Below are 16451 nucleotides of genomic sequence, written 5' to 3' on the forward strand. Positions count from 1 at the left end.
TCTTCCTATTCCTCCCAGATTATTACCTGTTTTCAGTTAACAGCAGTAGCACCCTCTGCATATCTGTGGTTTCATCTATCAAAGTTTGTTACTTGAACTCTACTATGACACGAAACTATCCTTTGGACAGGTGTAGAGATAAATACGGTTCTGATCTTTCACAGTGTATGCTATTCCAAGGAGCACTGGGAAAGCTAAGTAACCACTTCTTACCAAGGTGATGTCACTGCTCCAGTATCCAAGTGTTCATATGTGTGTAAGTAACAATTCACTTGATAATGACCCCAAAGTACAAAAGTAGGTATTACAAGACAGAAAGTGCTTCCACTGGAGTCACACTCTCAGCAATTTTTGTTTTAGTTATTTTTCAGGTGGAGATCTCAAGTTTTTGCATGGAGCCAGCTTCAGACTGAGATTCCCACTCTGCCTCCTGGGTAAATGGGATTATAGGGGTGACCATTGAGTTCAGACTCAACAATTTCTAAATTCAGATTCATGCTTTATTAGAGGTATTTTTCATTTAGACTCAACAATTTCTAAATTCAGATTCATGCTTTATTAGAGGTATTTTTCATTTAGTCTTTACAATAATATAAGAATACACTTTATGCATAGACACTGAGGCACAGCTAAGATTATGTATCTATGAAATGAGCCCTGGGAAATACAAACTAAACTTTATTTGATTCTAAAAGTCCAGTTCAAAAATACTATTTGCGGGGCCGGGAGTTTGGCCTAGTGGTTAAAGTGCTTGCCTAGCATGCACGAAGACCCGGGTTCGATTCCTCGGTACCACATACATAGAAAAAAGCCAGAAGTGGTGCTGAGGCTCAAGTGGTAGAGCTCTAACCTTGAGAAAGTCCAAGGGCAGTGCTCAGGCCCTGAGCTGAAGCCCAGGACTGGCAAAAAAAAAAATACTATTTGCCTATCTATAAAACTATATAGCCTTCAAGATAGAACTCATTCATCTGCAAGATAAGCTTTCCAACAAGTTCATTTCATGCAAATCTAAACATACTCTGTAAAGTTAATTTAATTGACAAAATACTGGCACATGGAGAATAGAATAAGTAAAATTAAAACCAGGGCACATATAGTTGGATAGAATTTATGTTTACCATTAAAAGCATTGTCTGTGGGGACAGGAGGGAAAAACTGAGAGGGAGGGTAGGGGTGACATTGTCCAAAAACAAATGTACTCTACCTGACTGATGTAACTGTTACCCTCTGTACATCATCTTTATATTAATAAAAGCAAAATTTTTGAAAAGGAATATCTTTGGTTTCTTTTTTAACTTTTTTTTTTTTGTCAGTAATGGGGCTTGAACTCTGGGCCTGGGTATTGTCCCTGAGCTCTTCAGTTCAAGGCTACCACTCTACCAATTGAGCCACAGCGCCACTTCTGGTTTTCTGGTGGTTAATTGGAGATAAGCGTCCCATGGACTTTTTGTGCCCAGGCTGGCTCTGAACTGCAGTCTCAGCCTCCTGAGTAACTTAAGATTACAAGTGTGAGCCACTGGTGCCCAGCCTACATTTCTTTTTTGAGATGGGCTATTACTGTTGCCATGACTAACTTTGGACATTTAAACTCAGCTAATCGTCCCTCCCCATCCTTCTCTAAAAGCTGGGTCTACAGGTGTGCACCACCTCGCTGGGCAAGGTGGCTTTTCTTGTCATTCCTGTCATTGAAGCTGAGGCTGAGGAAAGGAAGCAGGATTGGGGGAAATGTCCTCTTTTTGTGGTCACCTGCTCCCTAAATGCCAGCTGAATATGAAAAGCATTCCAGCTTCTCCAGAAAGCCCTGGCCCTGCTCACTGTAGTTGCAGGTCAGTGCTGGGGGAGAGTTGGGAAGCAACACACACTGTAACCAGGGCTGCTAGAGAAGGAAGAGCTGGAGGCAGGCACAGGGCCTGGGAACCAGGACCCAGCAGAAAAGACCCGGGAATGCAGAAGAGCTGCAGCCACGGGCAGCCAGAGGCCTAGAGGGAAAAGGCTACAGAGGAAGCTCTGCTTCTCTTTATTGCATGCTGGGTCCTAAACCTGCTAAACCACACTTCCAGGCGGCGGCAGCAATGGCTCCTTGGTGTCCATGGTGATCTTCTCTGGAGCATCACATTTGGGGATCAGGGGTGACAAACCCAAGGCAGGAAACTGGCATCTAATACTTGTTCCGGATGTGTGTGGCTGGTGGGTGGTGGAAATGCTGGTCTGTACTTAGTGTACAACAGGTTCTGCCAACTTCCGGACTCGCGCAGAACACTGTGCTGTCAGAGCAGCCGGCTTGACTTTAAAGGCATTGGGGTCGTAATATACCAAGTTCACAGGAGCCCTGAAATAGGAGAAGAAATCCACCTGAAGTGGCATGGATTCCAGAGACAACCGGTGCCCTCCCCAAGACTCCCCACGTGGTAAGCACTGGGACATTAGCCACTCGACTGCCATGGCTTTCATGAAGGCTCACAGCAGTTTGAAAGAGTGAGCTGAGGCTGAGTGCCACAGTGCATGCATGGAATTTAGCCCTTGGAAGGCTGTGGTAGGAGGATTCCGAGTTCAAGACCAGCCTGAACTACGTTACTGAGCAAAAGCCTTTCAAAAGCAAAGGCTGGAGATCAAGCACAAGTCCCATAACTTCTCAGCAAACACCCTCCCCACCTCAAAAAAAAAAAAAATCTATGGCCAAATCCACATGTGTCTGTCAGATTGCAAAGCCTCTGCTTTTTTTCAATACTGAGATTGCAAGTCAGAGCCTCAGACTTGCTGGATAGGTGCTCTACCACGTGAGCCATAGCCCTGGCCCATGTTGCTTTGCTCATTTTTCAGATTGGGTCTTTTTTTTTGCTCCAGGCTATCCTGAAGGTGTGCACCTTCGTACCCAGCTTTTTTTTGTTTTTGGTGGTGGTGGTGTCTTTGTTTTGTTTTGGCTAGTCCTGGGGCTTGAAGTCAGGGCCTGAGCACTGTCTCTGAGCTTGTTTTCCTCCAGGCAAGCATTCTACCACTTGAGGCACAGCACCACTTCCGGCTTTTTCTGTGTACATGGTACTGAGGAATCAAACCTAAGGCTTCATGAATACTAGGCAAGCACTCTACCACTAAGCCACATTCCAGGCCTTACACCCAGCTTTTAATTGGCTTTTGCAAAAACTTATTCTCAGAGCTAGCATCAAACACTGATTCTCCATAGATGTCTTCCGAGTAGTTGGGATTACAGGCATGAGCCACTGCATCTGACTCCACCATTTCACTTAGATAAGCAATGTCATATTCATACTTAGGGAACTATCATAGTAGATGTAACCAGTGAAAACAATATTGCTTTTGCTGTTGCTGCTAATTGCATTTGTTTTTCTTTCTGCATCTCTTCCCTGGCCTGACGAGATTAACCTTCTCACTCGTCACAAACCTTCCTGGCCCACACTGGCCTTAAACCAACATACCTTGAATTTGGATTGGCAAGCTCCTGAATTCTGGGAGATATTTTTGAGTGGGTAGCAGCATGAGACACTGGCCATCTGGCATCCCGGGCAGGTAGATAATCTGGATGAAGAGGCTTCGACTTGGCTAGGTCTCTTGTTCGACGGCTAGGTACGGCTAACATGGCAGCAGAAGTTATCTGCAGCAGAAACAAGGAGATACCGACTCACACCACAAATCACCATGAGCCTCACCTAGGCCTCTCCACCCCTGCAGCCTCTGTCATTTCTCTCCTGCATGGCTGCAGTTCCTCCTAAAGCTCTCCCTGCTTCCTCCCGTTCCTTCAATACATACAGTCCACCTCCCTGCGTCCATTAGGAGAGAAGGAGCAGTGAGTGAGGGTGTCCATGAGGCAGACCACATCTTACGAGATCCACGTGTCACCCACTTCACCATCCGAATACCTCTGTGACCTAAAGCCCACGCCAGCATGGGACTCAACCTGGCTTTAAACCTTTCTCCTGGCTCTGTTGTTCTCATGGCTAACACACAGGCAGGCTCTTCCTCCTTGTGTCCACAAGGCCTGTGGTCTTGGCTGCTATTGTGCTTTTCATCTTCTTCCCATCACAAGGCCCATCTGGTCCAGTTCCATCTACCTCACGACATTTGCACTTTCTAGTTCTGCTGAAAATACTGTCTTGGCTTGGCTGCCTCTTCCTGTTTCACATCCTCAAAGTCAACATGAAGTTCTCAAAGAGATTTTTGTGACCAGTTAAAATAGATCAGGCTTTCTGATGAGGCTTTACAACAGTACTGGCTTTTTGTTTTTGTTTGTGTGTGGGGGGGGAATTTTGTTGTTTGTTTTGTTTGTTTCTCATTTTCTTTTTCTTTCCTTCCTTCCTTTTTCTCCTTTCTCTTTCCCTCCACCCCCTTCTCTTTCCATGGGGCTTTAACTCTGGGCTTAGGCACTGTCCCTGACCCTCTTTGTGCTCAAGGCTAGCATTTTACCAGTTGAGCTACAGTGTCACTTCTGGCTTTTTCTCATTAATTTATTGGACATGAGTGTCTCATGGACTTTCCTGCTTGGGCTGGTTTTGAACTGTATTCCTCAGATCTTGGCCTTCTGAGTAGCTAGGATTACAGGTATGAGCCAGCAGCACCAGTGTGTCTTTTTTTTTTTTTTTTTTACTGTGTACCCAGGTGGCCTTAACTCATGAGCCCCTGGGCCTCCTAAGTGCTGAGATGATAGACATACACCATGCTAAGTCTTTTAACTCTTGTTAATAGCAGTTGTCTGCACCTGAGTCGGCTGCCTGATGTCTTTGTTTATGTCTCTTCTCCCCATGAGCATATTAGCTGATCAGAGGGAGGTACTGGGTTCCCAATAGCTAGTGCACACCCTGCAACATGTAATTGTGTGTTGACCCACTGTTCCTTTGCGGGCTAAATCTGCCATATTGCCTTTCTACCATTTATAAGATACTCCCTGATGAGACCTTACTGGATGTACAGTTGATACTGCTCAGCAGCCCCAAATTGCTTTGTATTGAGCTACGAATGTTGTTCTGGGAACTGAGTATGATTTTCAGAGCAGGAAAAAAAAAAGAACCTAATTCCAGCAGTAAAAGGTGTCTATAATCCCCGCAATATATACGAAAACCTGAGAACAAAGTCATTTTCCTGCCAACTCAATCACAATCTCTCCATGAGGTTTTTTCCTAGAATAATCTTTTTACTAAAGGATGCCACAGCTAACCCTTGGGTTCCTAGAGAGCAGAAACTGGTCTCATCTCCTTTGGCAATGCAATCAAGATGTTTACTGAAAGCCCAGCTGGGACAGGGCACAAGGCTGGCACCAGATCTAATGGAAGGGATGTCAGGAGAAGGGAAAGGGAGGGAAGCCACTGACCATGTCAGGCTCTGTGAGAGGAGCCATGTCACCTCACCTCACAACAGAGATACCATGTCCTCCTTACCTCACACTTCCTCTTGTGTCTCCACCATCCCTTTACTCCGTGCTCCCTCCAGCTCACTTATCCAGTGCTGTTCCCTTTACTGGAATATTCTCCAGCCCTTCCCTTACGGACTCCCTGTCCTCCACATTGGGTCAGTCCCTTTCTCAGTGAGGTACTCACCTACTGCACATAGCCTGTCCCCACCAAGTCCCTCATTTCCCATTTTATCTGTTCAGGCCATGGATTTTTAGCTGGCATAATCATTTGTGCCTCTACTGCGCTGTGTGGAGCTTCGCTCGGTTCCCTAGGCTCACGGGCTAGCTCACAGATGTGTACTCACACATCCATTCTGGGACCTTAGTCACTTAGTCCCTCAGCAAGGCTCTCAATGTGGGGCTAGCAAGAGTAAGGTAGGGACTTGAACCCAGCTCCTACTGGTTCCCAAATCCATGCTCTTTGCCAGCCACTCTTCCACCACTCCCCATATCACATAGCAGTCTTCCTCCCTGCTGCAGACCCCTTTTGAAATTTCCTTCCCAGTGATTTTGGGCTGTGCTTGCAGAGGTAAAATTGTACCACAGGGGCAGGGAGAAAAGAAGTGAGAGACAGCGAGGTGGCTATGCTTACAGGGCGGATGGGCTTTTCACTTTTCTCTCTCTCGTAGCAGAGCCCTTCTAACTTGATCCTTGGGTGGGCAAGGTCTATAATCCTTGGAGTTGCTATTGCATTCAAGGCAGAAGCTGAAACTCTGTTTTCAGTCTAGGGTAGAAAGAGAAAAAGATATCCTTAACAATCAATAAACATTACTGGAAGTAGTACTGTAACTCAGTATTAGCGGTAGAGTGCTAGCCTTGAGCAAAAGGGCATTCAGGCCCTGAATTCAGGCCCCATGACTGAAAAGGAAGGAAGGAAGGAAGGGAGGGAGGGAAAATTGGGAAGGAGGACGGGCAGGAAGGAAGGATATAATTAGAAATAATTCAGGCACCAGTGGCTCACACATCTAAACATAGCTACTCTAAGAGGCTGAGATATGAGAATTGGGGTTCAAAGTCAGCCGGCATAGGGAAGTCCATGAGCCATAAGATTCTTTTTTTTTTTTTTGCCAGTCCTGGGGCTTGAACTCAGGGCCTGGGCACTGTACTTGAGCTTTCTCAAGGCTAGTGCTCTACCACTAGCACTGCCACAGCACCATTTCTAGCTTTTTGTATGGTGTATGTGGTACCGAGGAATCAAACCCAAGGCTTCATGCATGCTAGGCAAGCACTCTACCACTAAGCCATGTTCCTGGTCCCCATAAGACTATATCCCATTAACCACCAGAAAAGTGATGCTGTGGCCCAGGGTGATAGAGCACAGGCCTTAAGCAAAAAAGTACAGGGATAGCACCCAAGCTGGAGTTCAAGCCCTATGAATGGCAATAAATAAATAAATAAATAAGTAAGTAAGTAAATAAGCAAGCACTATTAATTTTGAATTACAGCCTTATCTCTGGACTACACATCTCACAATGTAGTAGGAAGGAGGAGAAACTGGCAGAACCCTGACCCTACTGGTAGAATTGATTTTCATCTTTGTCACATAGCAAAACCTGAGCAAAGCCAGATTTTCAGGTTTAACTGCTAAAGTACAGATGTGGAAGAATGGCAAATAGTGTTATGTATTGAGTTGAGAAATAAATGGCAATATGGGTTTGTAAATTGATAAACTCATTCAAGAAGGCAGAAATAAAACTTACAACTCCTATCTAAAATGTGTGTTTGGAGAATCAATTTTGAAGTATGACATTAAACTGAAATCTTGAGTTGGTGTTTATTCTTGGAACACTAAAAAATTTCAAGTATACTATATAAGTTTAATGTGTTAAATTTTTAGGCAATGATTTAATATTTCAGAAAGTTTTGCTTACTGTAGATGATTGAAATAAAATCCAATGAGCCAGGTATGTTGGTTGTTCATGCCTCTAATCCTAGCTACGCAGAAGGCTGAGTTCTGGGTATCATGGTTCGAAACCCAGCCTGGGCAAGAAAATCCATGAGACTCATCTCCATTTGATCACAACAAAGCCAGAATTGGAGCTGTCCCTCAAGTGGTAGAATGCTAGCCTTAAGGGAAAAGCCTAAGAGGCAGCAACCAGGCCTGAATTCATACCCTAGCCAATACTAGCACAAGAAACAAAGTAAAATAAATTATCTGAGTGCAGGTGGATCAGACCATGAGGATCATGGTTCAAAACCAACTTGGACAGAAAAGTTTCTATGATCCTATCTCCACATAACCAGCCAAACACCAAATTGGAAGAATGACTCAAGTGATAAGAGGTTCCAACATAGCAAACAAGGACAAGACCCTGAGTTCAAGTCATAGTATCAGCACACACTAAAAAAATAAAAATTCACAGAGCTGGCAGTGTGGCGTAGTGGTAGAGTGATTGCCTAGCATGCATAAAGCCCTAGGTTCAATGACTTGGTACCACATACATAGAAAAAGCTGGAAGTGGTGCTGTGGCTCAAGTGATAGAGCATTAGCCTTGAAGAAAGCCCAAGGACAGTGCTCAGCCCTGAGTTCCAGCCCCAAAACTGGGGGTGAGGAGTGGGAAATTCTGAGTTGATTCCATTTATAGGCCTTAATGAGTTTACTTTTAGTGGTTTAGAAACAAGTCAACCGACAAACCATTGGCAGTCTGTGGCACATGGTAGTAATGCAGAAAGCAAGGCGCTGAGTGATGAGCCATCTCAGTGTAAGGTGTATGGCACACCTGTGGTCCCAGGTATGCTGGAGGGGAGAGGGGGAGGTTGGATGGTCACAGGTAACCAAATTAGCTACAGAGCCTATCTGAAAAAAATCTAACTAAAAAAGCAAACAGCCTGGCTCAAGTGGTAGAGTGTTGGTTTAGCAAGCACAAGGCCCAGTTTAATCCCTGGGGCATGGTGGGGGGGGCAGGGAGGTATTGTAACATTGGCATTGGCTGAATGCTTCTAAGTACACTACAGAGCTTGAGAAAAAAAAAAATATCAGTGCATGCCTTTGAATTGCCTTGTTAAGGTCCAGATAAGGGACTGGGAAACTCCGGTGATTTTCCTAAAAGAAACTGTTATCTTCTATTTGCAGTAGGCTTCAAATTCTGGTAGGTAAACCAAATTCTATGAGTGGGTGAATTACAATGAAAATTGAATTCTCAAACTTGTACCAACCTTTATGTTACTACTGAGGCAATGTCTGGGAAGGAAGGGGATCTTGGAAACTGAAATGCGGATGTATGAGCAGACCTTAGTAAAGAGGAAGCCTTTAAACCCTTAAATAAAGCTTAATGTTCCTTACCTTTGAATCAGTACTTTCTCCCTTTCTAGGAGGTTAGCCTTTCTGCCCTCAAATTCCTGCTGGAAACTGCTGCCTTATCCCTGATTCCTCTCCTCTCACTGTGTCTAGATCCATAATCAGATCCCCCATCTGTCATAATAGCCTACCAGGGCTTTGCCCCACTTGCCCCACCATTGGTCCTCTTATCAGTCCCAGTTTAGCTTCTCCTGCTTCCTGGACAGGCCATGAAGCATGAAAGAGACAAGTTCCTTGGGTGACAGAGAAAAGCACGCACCTAAAAAAATCTGCCAGTGTCCTGTGATAAATGAACCAGACACTGAATCTCTCATGAGCCCACTTACAATATTTGGAGGAATGAAGTTTGGGTCTGCAGCTTTTGCTATGGAGAGTCGCAGAATCCGAGGAGAAGGATCAGAGAAGCGAGGATACTCTCTTGGGAAATAATCATTGTAGGGCCTATATGCAGATGAAAATATGAAATAGTATAATTCTGATCAATTATCTGTACTTTGTCCATCTTTGGGACAAATGATTGTTCCTATAGGTCTCTTTGGAACAAATTAGTATTTGTCAAATTTTATTTACATTTTTAAAAAGCCCATTTCGCCAGGCGCTCATATGCTTGTAATCCTAGCTACTCAGGAGGCTGAGATCTGAGGATGGCAGTTCAAGGCCAGCCCGGGCACTAAAGTCCGCGAGACTCTAATTTTCAATTAACCCCTAGAAAACCGGAAATGGTCCTGTGGCTCCAGGGGTAGGGTGGTAGCCTTAAGCTGAAGAGCTCAGGGACAGCTCCCAGGCCCAGAGTTTAAGCCCCATAACCAACAACAACCACAAAAAAAGCCCATTTTGTTTGGTCACACCATATATGTAAATTGTCATGAAATAATGCTTATCCTATGCCGTATACTCTCTTTAAAGTTTTAAAAAGTGTTACTACAAAGGTGATGTACAGAGGGGTTACAGTTACATGGTTTGGGTAAAGAATACATTTTTTGGCCAGGAGCGTAGCCTGATGGTAAGAGTGCGTGCCTAGCATGCAGGAAGACCAGGACAATGTCATCCCTGCCCTCACTCCCAGGTTTTTTGTTTTGTTTTGTTTTGCCAGTCCTGGGCTTGAGCTCAGGGCCTGAGCACTGTCCTTGGACTTTCTCAAGGCTACAGCTCTACCACTTGAGCCTCAGCACCACTTGAGGCTTTTTTCTATGTATGTGGTACCCAGGAATAGAACCCAGGTCTACGTGCACTCTAGGCAAGCACTCTACCACTAGGCCAAACTCCCGGCCCACTCCCAGTTTTTCCTTCCCTTCCCCACCTCCAAGTTGTATCATTTATTTTCAGCATGTCTAGTGAATACTGCTGCCTCATTTGCTCACCCTTTGTCCTATCATCTGTGCCCCCCTTATCCTCCTGAAGACAGGTAAATGAACCAACAAGACACAGAAAGAAAGAAAGAAAGAAAGAAAGAAAGAAAGAAAGAAAGAAAGAAAGAAAGAAAGAAAGAAAGAAAGAAAGAAAGAAAGAAGGAAGGAAGGAAGGAAGGAAGGAAGGAAGGAAGGAAGAAAGAAAGAAGGAAGGAAGGAAAGAAAGAAAGAAAGGAAGGAAAAGAAAGAAAGAAAGAAAAGAAAAGAAAGAAAAAGAGCCTCTTGTTTCCATTTCCCAGAGTTCATTTTGGTAAGTATTTTACATGGTCAGAAGCACATAGGCGTTGTGCTGTTGTGTTCTTCTCCCAAGAGAAGCCAGTCCTGGGCTTGAGCTCAGGGCCTGAGCACTGTCCTTGGACTTTCTCAAGGCTAGAGCTCTACCACTTGAGCCTCAGCACCACTTCTGGCTTTTTTTCTATGTATGTGGTACCGAGGAATTGAACCCGGGTCTTCATGCATGCTAGGCAAGCACTTTAACCACTAGGCCAAACTCCCGGTCCGAGAAGAACATATTTTTAATGCCAATACTGAGCTTAAACTAAATGCTTCTTCCCTCTCACTTAACTTCTTCTGCTAAAGCCTAAAATTCAACCACTTTGAGCCATACCTCTACTTCCAGCTTGTTGGTGATTACTTAGAAAATAACTTGTCTATTGGATTTATCTGTCTAGGTTGGCTTCTGAGTTCCTCAGATCTCAGCTTCCTGAGTAGCTAGGAATAGAGAGATGAGCCACCAGTTCCCAGCTCTATGCCAAGTTCAGATTTAACCCTGACTCAACTAAAAAAAGAACTGGAATTGATTTCATGATCTATCATGCATGAGCTAGAACCTTCTGTTTGAAAGCATATCACTTCCTACCAAAATCACTGATTAATAACAGAGATTAAAAAAATCCCATTCCTCATTGAGGACCTTCCTTAATGGCCATTCTCTCTCCCTTGCCACACAATTTCAGGTGTGGCCCCTGCCACTGGGGCCAGCTGTCACAGGCTGTACGCCATATCTTTTTTTCCTTGACTAAAAACTCGCCCATTAATCAAGAAATCTGAAAATCTAATAGGAAAAAAAGGTTTTCTCAAATATATAAATACCCTGAGAGAGGCAGGCTATAATATAGTATTATGACCACTATTGAGATATAATTAACATGTATGGTATACTAAACTATTAGCATAATATGCTCGATTATACTATTGAGATATAATCAATAAGCATACTACATAACATACTATAATTTATATATAACTAAATATTTTCTAGAATATTTGCAAATGTGTACAACTATCACCATGAATTTAAGAATGTCCTAATCAACATGAAGTGAAAGGCCACAAGTCTTCATGGTCACTTTTGGGGGGGTCAGTTATGGGGCTGTTATGGGGCTTGACCTCCAGGCCTGGGTGCTGTCCCTTAGCTCTTCAGCTCAAGGCTAGCACTCTACCATTTTGAGCCACAGTGCCATATCCACAAAAAGCTCTGGGATAGTGTTCAGGCCCTGAGTTCAAACTCTACAACTGACCCTTCCCCCCCCCCCAAAAAAAAAGAAAACCAGGTGCCAGTGGCTTACGCCTGTAATCCTTGCTACTCAGGAGGCTGAGGTCTGAAGATCATGGTTCGGAGTCGGCCCAGGCAGTGAAGTCCATGAGACTTTTATTTCCATCTAATCACAACAAAATTCAGAAATGGTGCTGTGGCTCAAGTGGTAGTGTGCCAGCCTTGAGCAAAAGGAGCTTAGAGACACTGCCCAGATCCATAGTTAAAGTCTCAGGACTGCCCCCCCTCTAAAAAAAGTGAAATCCAGCATTCAAATCACAAGGAAAAAAGCACTTGCAAAGTCATACGAGCACATCAGGTTTACAGATTGCAAAAACCTATGGTGTTATCTGCACATCCTTTTTGTTTCAATGGTGCTGGGGAATTAAACTCATGGCCTTATGAATGCTTGGTAAGTGCTGCACCAGAGGAAGATTTCCTTGTAGTTGGGCTAACAGTGACATGTGAACTTGTCATGTGACGTTTACCTTCAGCACAATTTGAATCCAAATGTGGTAACCGATGATCTCCTGGGCCCCTACAATGGTTGGAAACATTTGACCTTTTCAGCTGATTTTTTGGGGACATGAGTAGACTTTCAGCTTATGAATTTGCACATACTGCTGAAATAAGAACAACTTTGTGACACTTAACAAAACTAGATTAATATCTGTGGAGAATCTCCAGATAGCATACCTGTATATTGGACACTGTCTTTTGAATTTATTGGGCTGTGCCAGCTTCTGGATCCTTTTGGAGGGTCGGGTAATCAATGCAGCCCGGGGAACTTTCCAAATTGCTGACTCTCTCCCACAACTAAAGCAATACTGAGCCCTGCAATTGTAGAAAAGAAGTGAGTGAAAAAAATATTCATTCGAATAATTAGTACTATTACTGTTCTTGCTTTGTAGTGCTAGGGATTGAACCTAGGACCTTGTGTATATTCCAAAAGCTCTCTACTACTCAGTTACAACCCCAAGCCCTTGGCTTTCTGAGATAGGGTCTTTCTATGTAGCTCAGGCAGGCACTGTGTTTATTATTTATTTATTTATTTGCCAGTCCTAGGCTTGAGCTCAGGGCTCAGGGAGCACTGTCCTTGGATTTTCTCAAGGCTAGAGCTCTACCACTTGAGCCTCAGTACCCCTTCTGGCTTTTTTCTATGTACTTGGTACTGAGGAATCGAACCCGGGTCTTCATGCATGCTAGGCAAGCACTCTACCACTGGGCAAACTCCTGGCCCAGGCACTGTGTTTATGATCTTCCTGCTTCAGTCTCCCAAATTCCGGAATTATGTGTGTGTGACACCACACTCAGCTACACAGAGGTTTCTGGTAGCATTATTCACTACCAGGTATAGAAACAATTCAGTGGCCAGTGATGAGTGGATTAAAGAATGTTGCAAAGCCATACAATATATACTGACCAGTAAAAAGGAATGAAATACTGATACATGCTTCAATACAGAAAAAAGCCTGCACAAGTAAAAGAAGACGGTCATAAAGCATAACATATTATATAGTTCTATCTCTATGAAATGTCCATGATGGGTAAATTCAGACATAGAAGTACATTAGTGATTGCTTAGGTACTGGAAAAGGAGTCTAAGGAGAACATGAACTAGCTGCTAATAGGTTCACTGTTTCTTCAAGCGGAGACAAAATGATTTAAAATTAGATTTTGATAATGCTGGTTCAACTCTGTGAATGTATTACAAAATAAAGTCTACGTTTTAAATGAGTGAATTGTACCAACAAAGAATCTCAACAAGTCTGCTTTTTTGTTTTTTGTTTTAAGAGGAAAGCAAGATGGGTGCCGGTGGCTCATGCCTATAATCCTAGCTAATAAGGAAACAGATATGAAAATCGAGGTTCAAAGCCAGCATGGGAAAGGAAGTCTTTGAGACTCCTATCTCCACTGAAATACTCTTATCTCTTATCTCCACTGAAATACTCAAAACACTGGAAGTGAATCTGTGGCTAAAGTGGTATTCTGCTAGCCTTGAGCACAAACGCTTAGGGACAGTACTCAGGCCTAGAGTTCAAGTCCCAGGACCACCACAAAAAGTAAATAAATAAACAAAACAGAAAAGGAAGGCACACTTTGAAAGATGTAGTTATGTCCCAGAACAAATAAAAAATAGGAATATAAAACCTCCAGGAACCAGTTATGTAAATTTCACAGTGTTTAGTATTCAATTAAAAGTTACCAGTTGGAAGCAGAGTTGTAGCTCAAGTGGTAGAATGCTAGCTTTGAGCAGAAAGGCCCAGGACCAACCAAAAAAGGGAAAAAAACCCACAGGTATGTAAAAATATTAGCAAATTTTGATCCATCAGAAGGATCAATCAGAAACATATCTAGAACTGATATAAAATTATAGATTAAACAGGGTGAAGAGAGCAATCATGCTGGGCTATTGTAGTTCAAATCTACAATCCTAACTACTCAGGAAGCCGACTGAGCTCTGAGGATTTAGGTTCAAAGCCAGGTAGAAAAGTTCATGAGACTCTTATCTCTAAGTAATCACGAAAAAGCCAGAGTGGAGCAATGGCACAAGTGGTAGAACTTTAAAAATGCTAAGGGGGCCGGGAGTTTGACCTAGTGGTAGAATGCTTGCCTAGCATGCATGAAGACCCGGGTTCGATTCCTCAGTACCACATACATAGAAAAAAGACAGAAGTGGTGCTGAGGCTCAAGTGATAGAGTGCTAGCCTTGAGAAAGTCCAAGGACAGTGCTCAGGCCCTGAGCCCAGCCCAGGACTGGCAAAAAAAAAAATGCTAAGGGATAGAACCCAGGTCCTGAGTTCAAGCTCTACTCCCAGTACAAAACAAAAAAACAGCAATCACAATTGTAATCCACATGTTCAGGAAGAAAGAGGAAATATTAAGACTGTTAAGTAGAAATAAGCTTTTTAAGCATCTTTATTGAGCTGGGCATCAATGGCTCCTAGCTACTCAGGAAGCTGAGATCTGAGGATCACAATTTGAAGCCAGCCCAAGTAGAAGAAAAGTCCATGAGAGGAAGTGGGACTGTGGCTCAAGAGGTCCAGAGTTCAAGCCACACAACCAACAAGAAAGAAAGAAAGAAAGAAAGAAAGAAAGAAAGAAAGAAAGAAAGAAAGAAAGAAAGTCCACGAGAATCTTATCCCCAATAAACAACTGAGGAAAATCTGGAAGTAGAGCTGTCTCAAGTGGTAGAGTGTTAGCCTTGAGCAAAAGAAGCTCAGGGGCAGTGCCCAGGCCTGGAATCAATCCCCAGGACTGGCACAAGCACACACACAAATATCCCAATTGGGATAATTGGGATATGGGGGAGTGACTTGAACTCAAGATCTTTACACTCACTGCTTGGTACTCTACCACTTGAGCCATGCCTTCATTCAATCGATTGAATTCCTAGAGAAATTCAAAAGTAGAATGTATGAGATGAAAAAATTACTTGGATGAGATGAGTGTTATTTCAGGGGACAGAGGGTTTTGTCTGGTGTGCAAGAAGACCTGAGTTTAATCTCCAACACTAGAAAAACAAATGCTGAGATAAATAAGTATATGATATATTGCAGAAGAAGAGAGAGAAACAAAATAGAATGGAAGGGAAAAAAACCCTCAAGATCTCTTTACATCTTTATTATTATTACTTAATCCTCATAGGAAAAAGCCTAAGAAATACAGTCCTGGAAGGTTAAATTTTAGATATTGCTCTGGATAAAATTGGAAATAGATTTAAATCTTCTCATCCTCAATACATTGTGTACAGATTGAAGGATCTGTGGTTCTCAGATGAAAGGCCTACGTTCTGTGTTCATTTTCCCTAAGGCATCTTGGTGAGGTGACAGGTAGGCACTAACCTGTTGGGTATATAACTGAGGGAAGCCTTCTTGGGCTCAGCAAGATTCTCAAGTCTCTCGGTTAGCTGAGCCTTCAAAGCATGCTCAGAAATAGGACGGATTGGATCTTGATTTCCCCAAATCACACATCTTTTAAAAGACATAAAAATAAAATAGTAAAAAAAAAATCCACTGCGAATGATTATCTTAGAAATGGTTCTTGACAAAAACTGTCTCTGGAAGAATTTTATAATTTCCAGGCATCAGAAAGAGATAAACTCAAATCAAAATAGAGTAAGACTTCTATCTACTATCTTGAAAAATGGGGACCATGGAGGCATGGTGGCTCATGCCCATACTTACAGAGGCAAGATCAGGAGGATTACAGTTTAAGGCCAGTCCAGGCAAAAAGTTTGAGAGACCCCTCCCACCATCTTAACCCATAGCTGGGCATGATAGTACACATTGCCACCCATAAGTAGAAGAATGACAGGACAGACTAGATTGGTCATAAATGCAAGATCCTCTTTGAAAAAATAAAGCAAAAAGGACTAAGGGCATGATTCAAGTGGTAAACATTTCCTGAGCAAGCACAAAACCTTGAGTTCAAAACAATACTAGGGAAAAGAAAAGAAGTTAAGAGATTAGAATCTCATGATCTTCCTGCTCTGATGGTGTTGAACCCTGATTCTTGGCTCTCAGCCTCCAGAGTAGCTTACCAGTGCCAACAAAAAGTAATAATTGAACCTTGTTAACAGTTACCACTGTGGAAGATTTTCAGCTAAAAGTATTATAGGTAGTAGCCGATTTATTCACAAGCTCTGGGAAATAGGTGTGATTGCTGGGCATGGGGGAAGAAAAAGGACAGGGTTATCCTGCATGGTCTTCATGGAAAAAAAAGCAAAAGGTTCAGGCCAGAGGAATGAAGCCCAGGCCATATAAGGCCATGATAGGAAATGGAACATTCAACTTGAGCTGGCACATG

At 43.1% G+C, this 16451-nt stretch overlaps 2 protein-coding genes across 6 annotated transcripts in view; one reads left to right on the top strand and one right to left on the bottom strand.

The window, feature by feature from the left end:
• LOC150055730 (RE1-silencing transcription factor-like) overlaps nucleotides 1-10133 on the top strand; it is a 55290-nt gene extending 45157 nt beyond the window's left edge. Inside the window, exons 5-6 of one of the 2 annotated variants that reach the window (XM_090343553.1) lie at nucleotides 361-509; nucleotides 565-1315. The gene's annotated coding sequence lies outside the window, so the exon portion shown is untranslated. Of the gene's footprint in view, nucleotides 1-360; nucleotides 510-564; nucleotides 1316-10100 lie in introns of those variants that run through there. The other variant, XM_090343554.1, reaches the window with a different exon arrangement.
• Nucleotides 2002-16451, bottom strand: part of Spmap2l (sperm microtubule associated protein 2 like) — a 34520-nt gene continuing 20070 nt past the window's right edge. For 3 of the 4 annotated variants that reach the window (XM_090343544.1, XM_090343543.1, XM_090343546.1), the window contains 6 exons: nucleotides 15488-15616; nucleotides 12339-12476; nucleotides 9026-9140; nucleotides 5994-6125; nucleotides 3435-3610; nucleotides 2002-2329 (listed from right to left, as the gene is read on the bottom strand). In XM_090343544.1, the coding sequence (XP_090199670.1) occupies nucleotides 2215-2329; nucleotides 3435-3610; nucleotides 5994-6125; nucleotides 9026-9140; nucleotides 12339-12476; nucleotides 15488-15616 (805 nt within the window). In that variant the 3' untranslated portion in view covers nucleotides 2002-2214. The remainder of the gene's footprint in view (nucleotides 2330-3434; nucleotides 3611-5993; nucleotides 6126-9025; nucleotides 9141-12338; nucleotides 12477-15487; nucleotides 15617-16451) is intronic. The other variant, XM_090343545.1, reaches the window with a different exon arrangement.

Source organism: Megascapheus bottae, chromosome 13 (genome assembly GCF_031878675.1).
Source record: "Megascapheus bottae isolate mThoBot1 chromosome 13, mThoBot2.hap1, whole genome shotgun sequence".
Classification (NCBI taxonomy): Eukaryota; Metazoa; Chordata; class Mammalia; order Rodentia; family Geomyidae; genus Megascapheus; species Megascapheus bottae.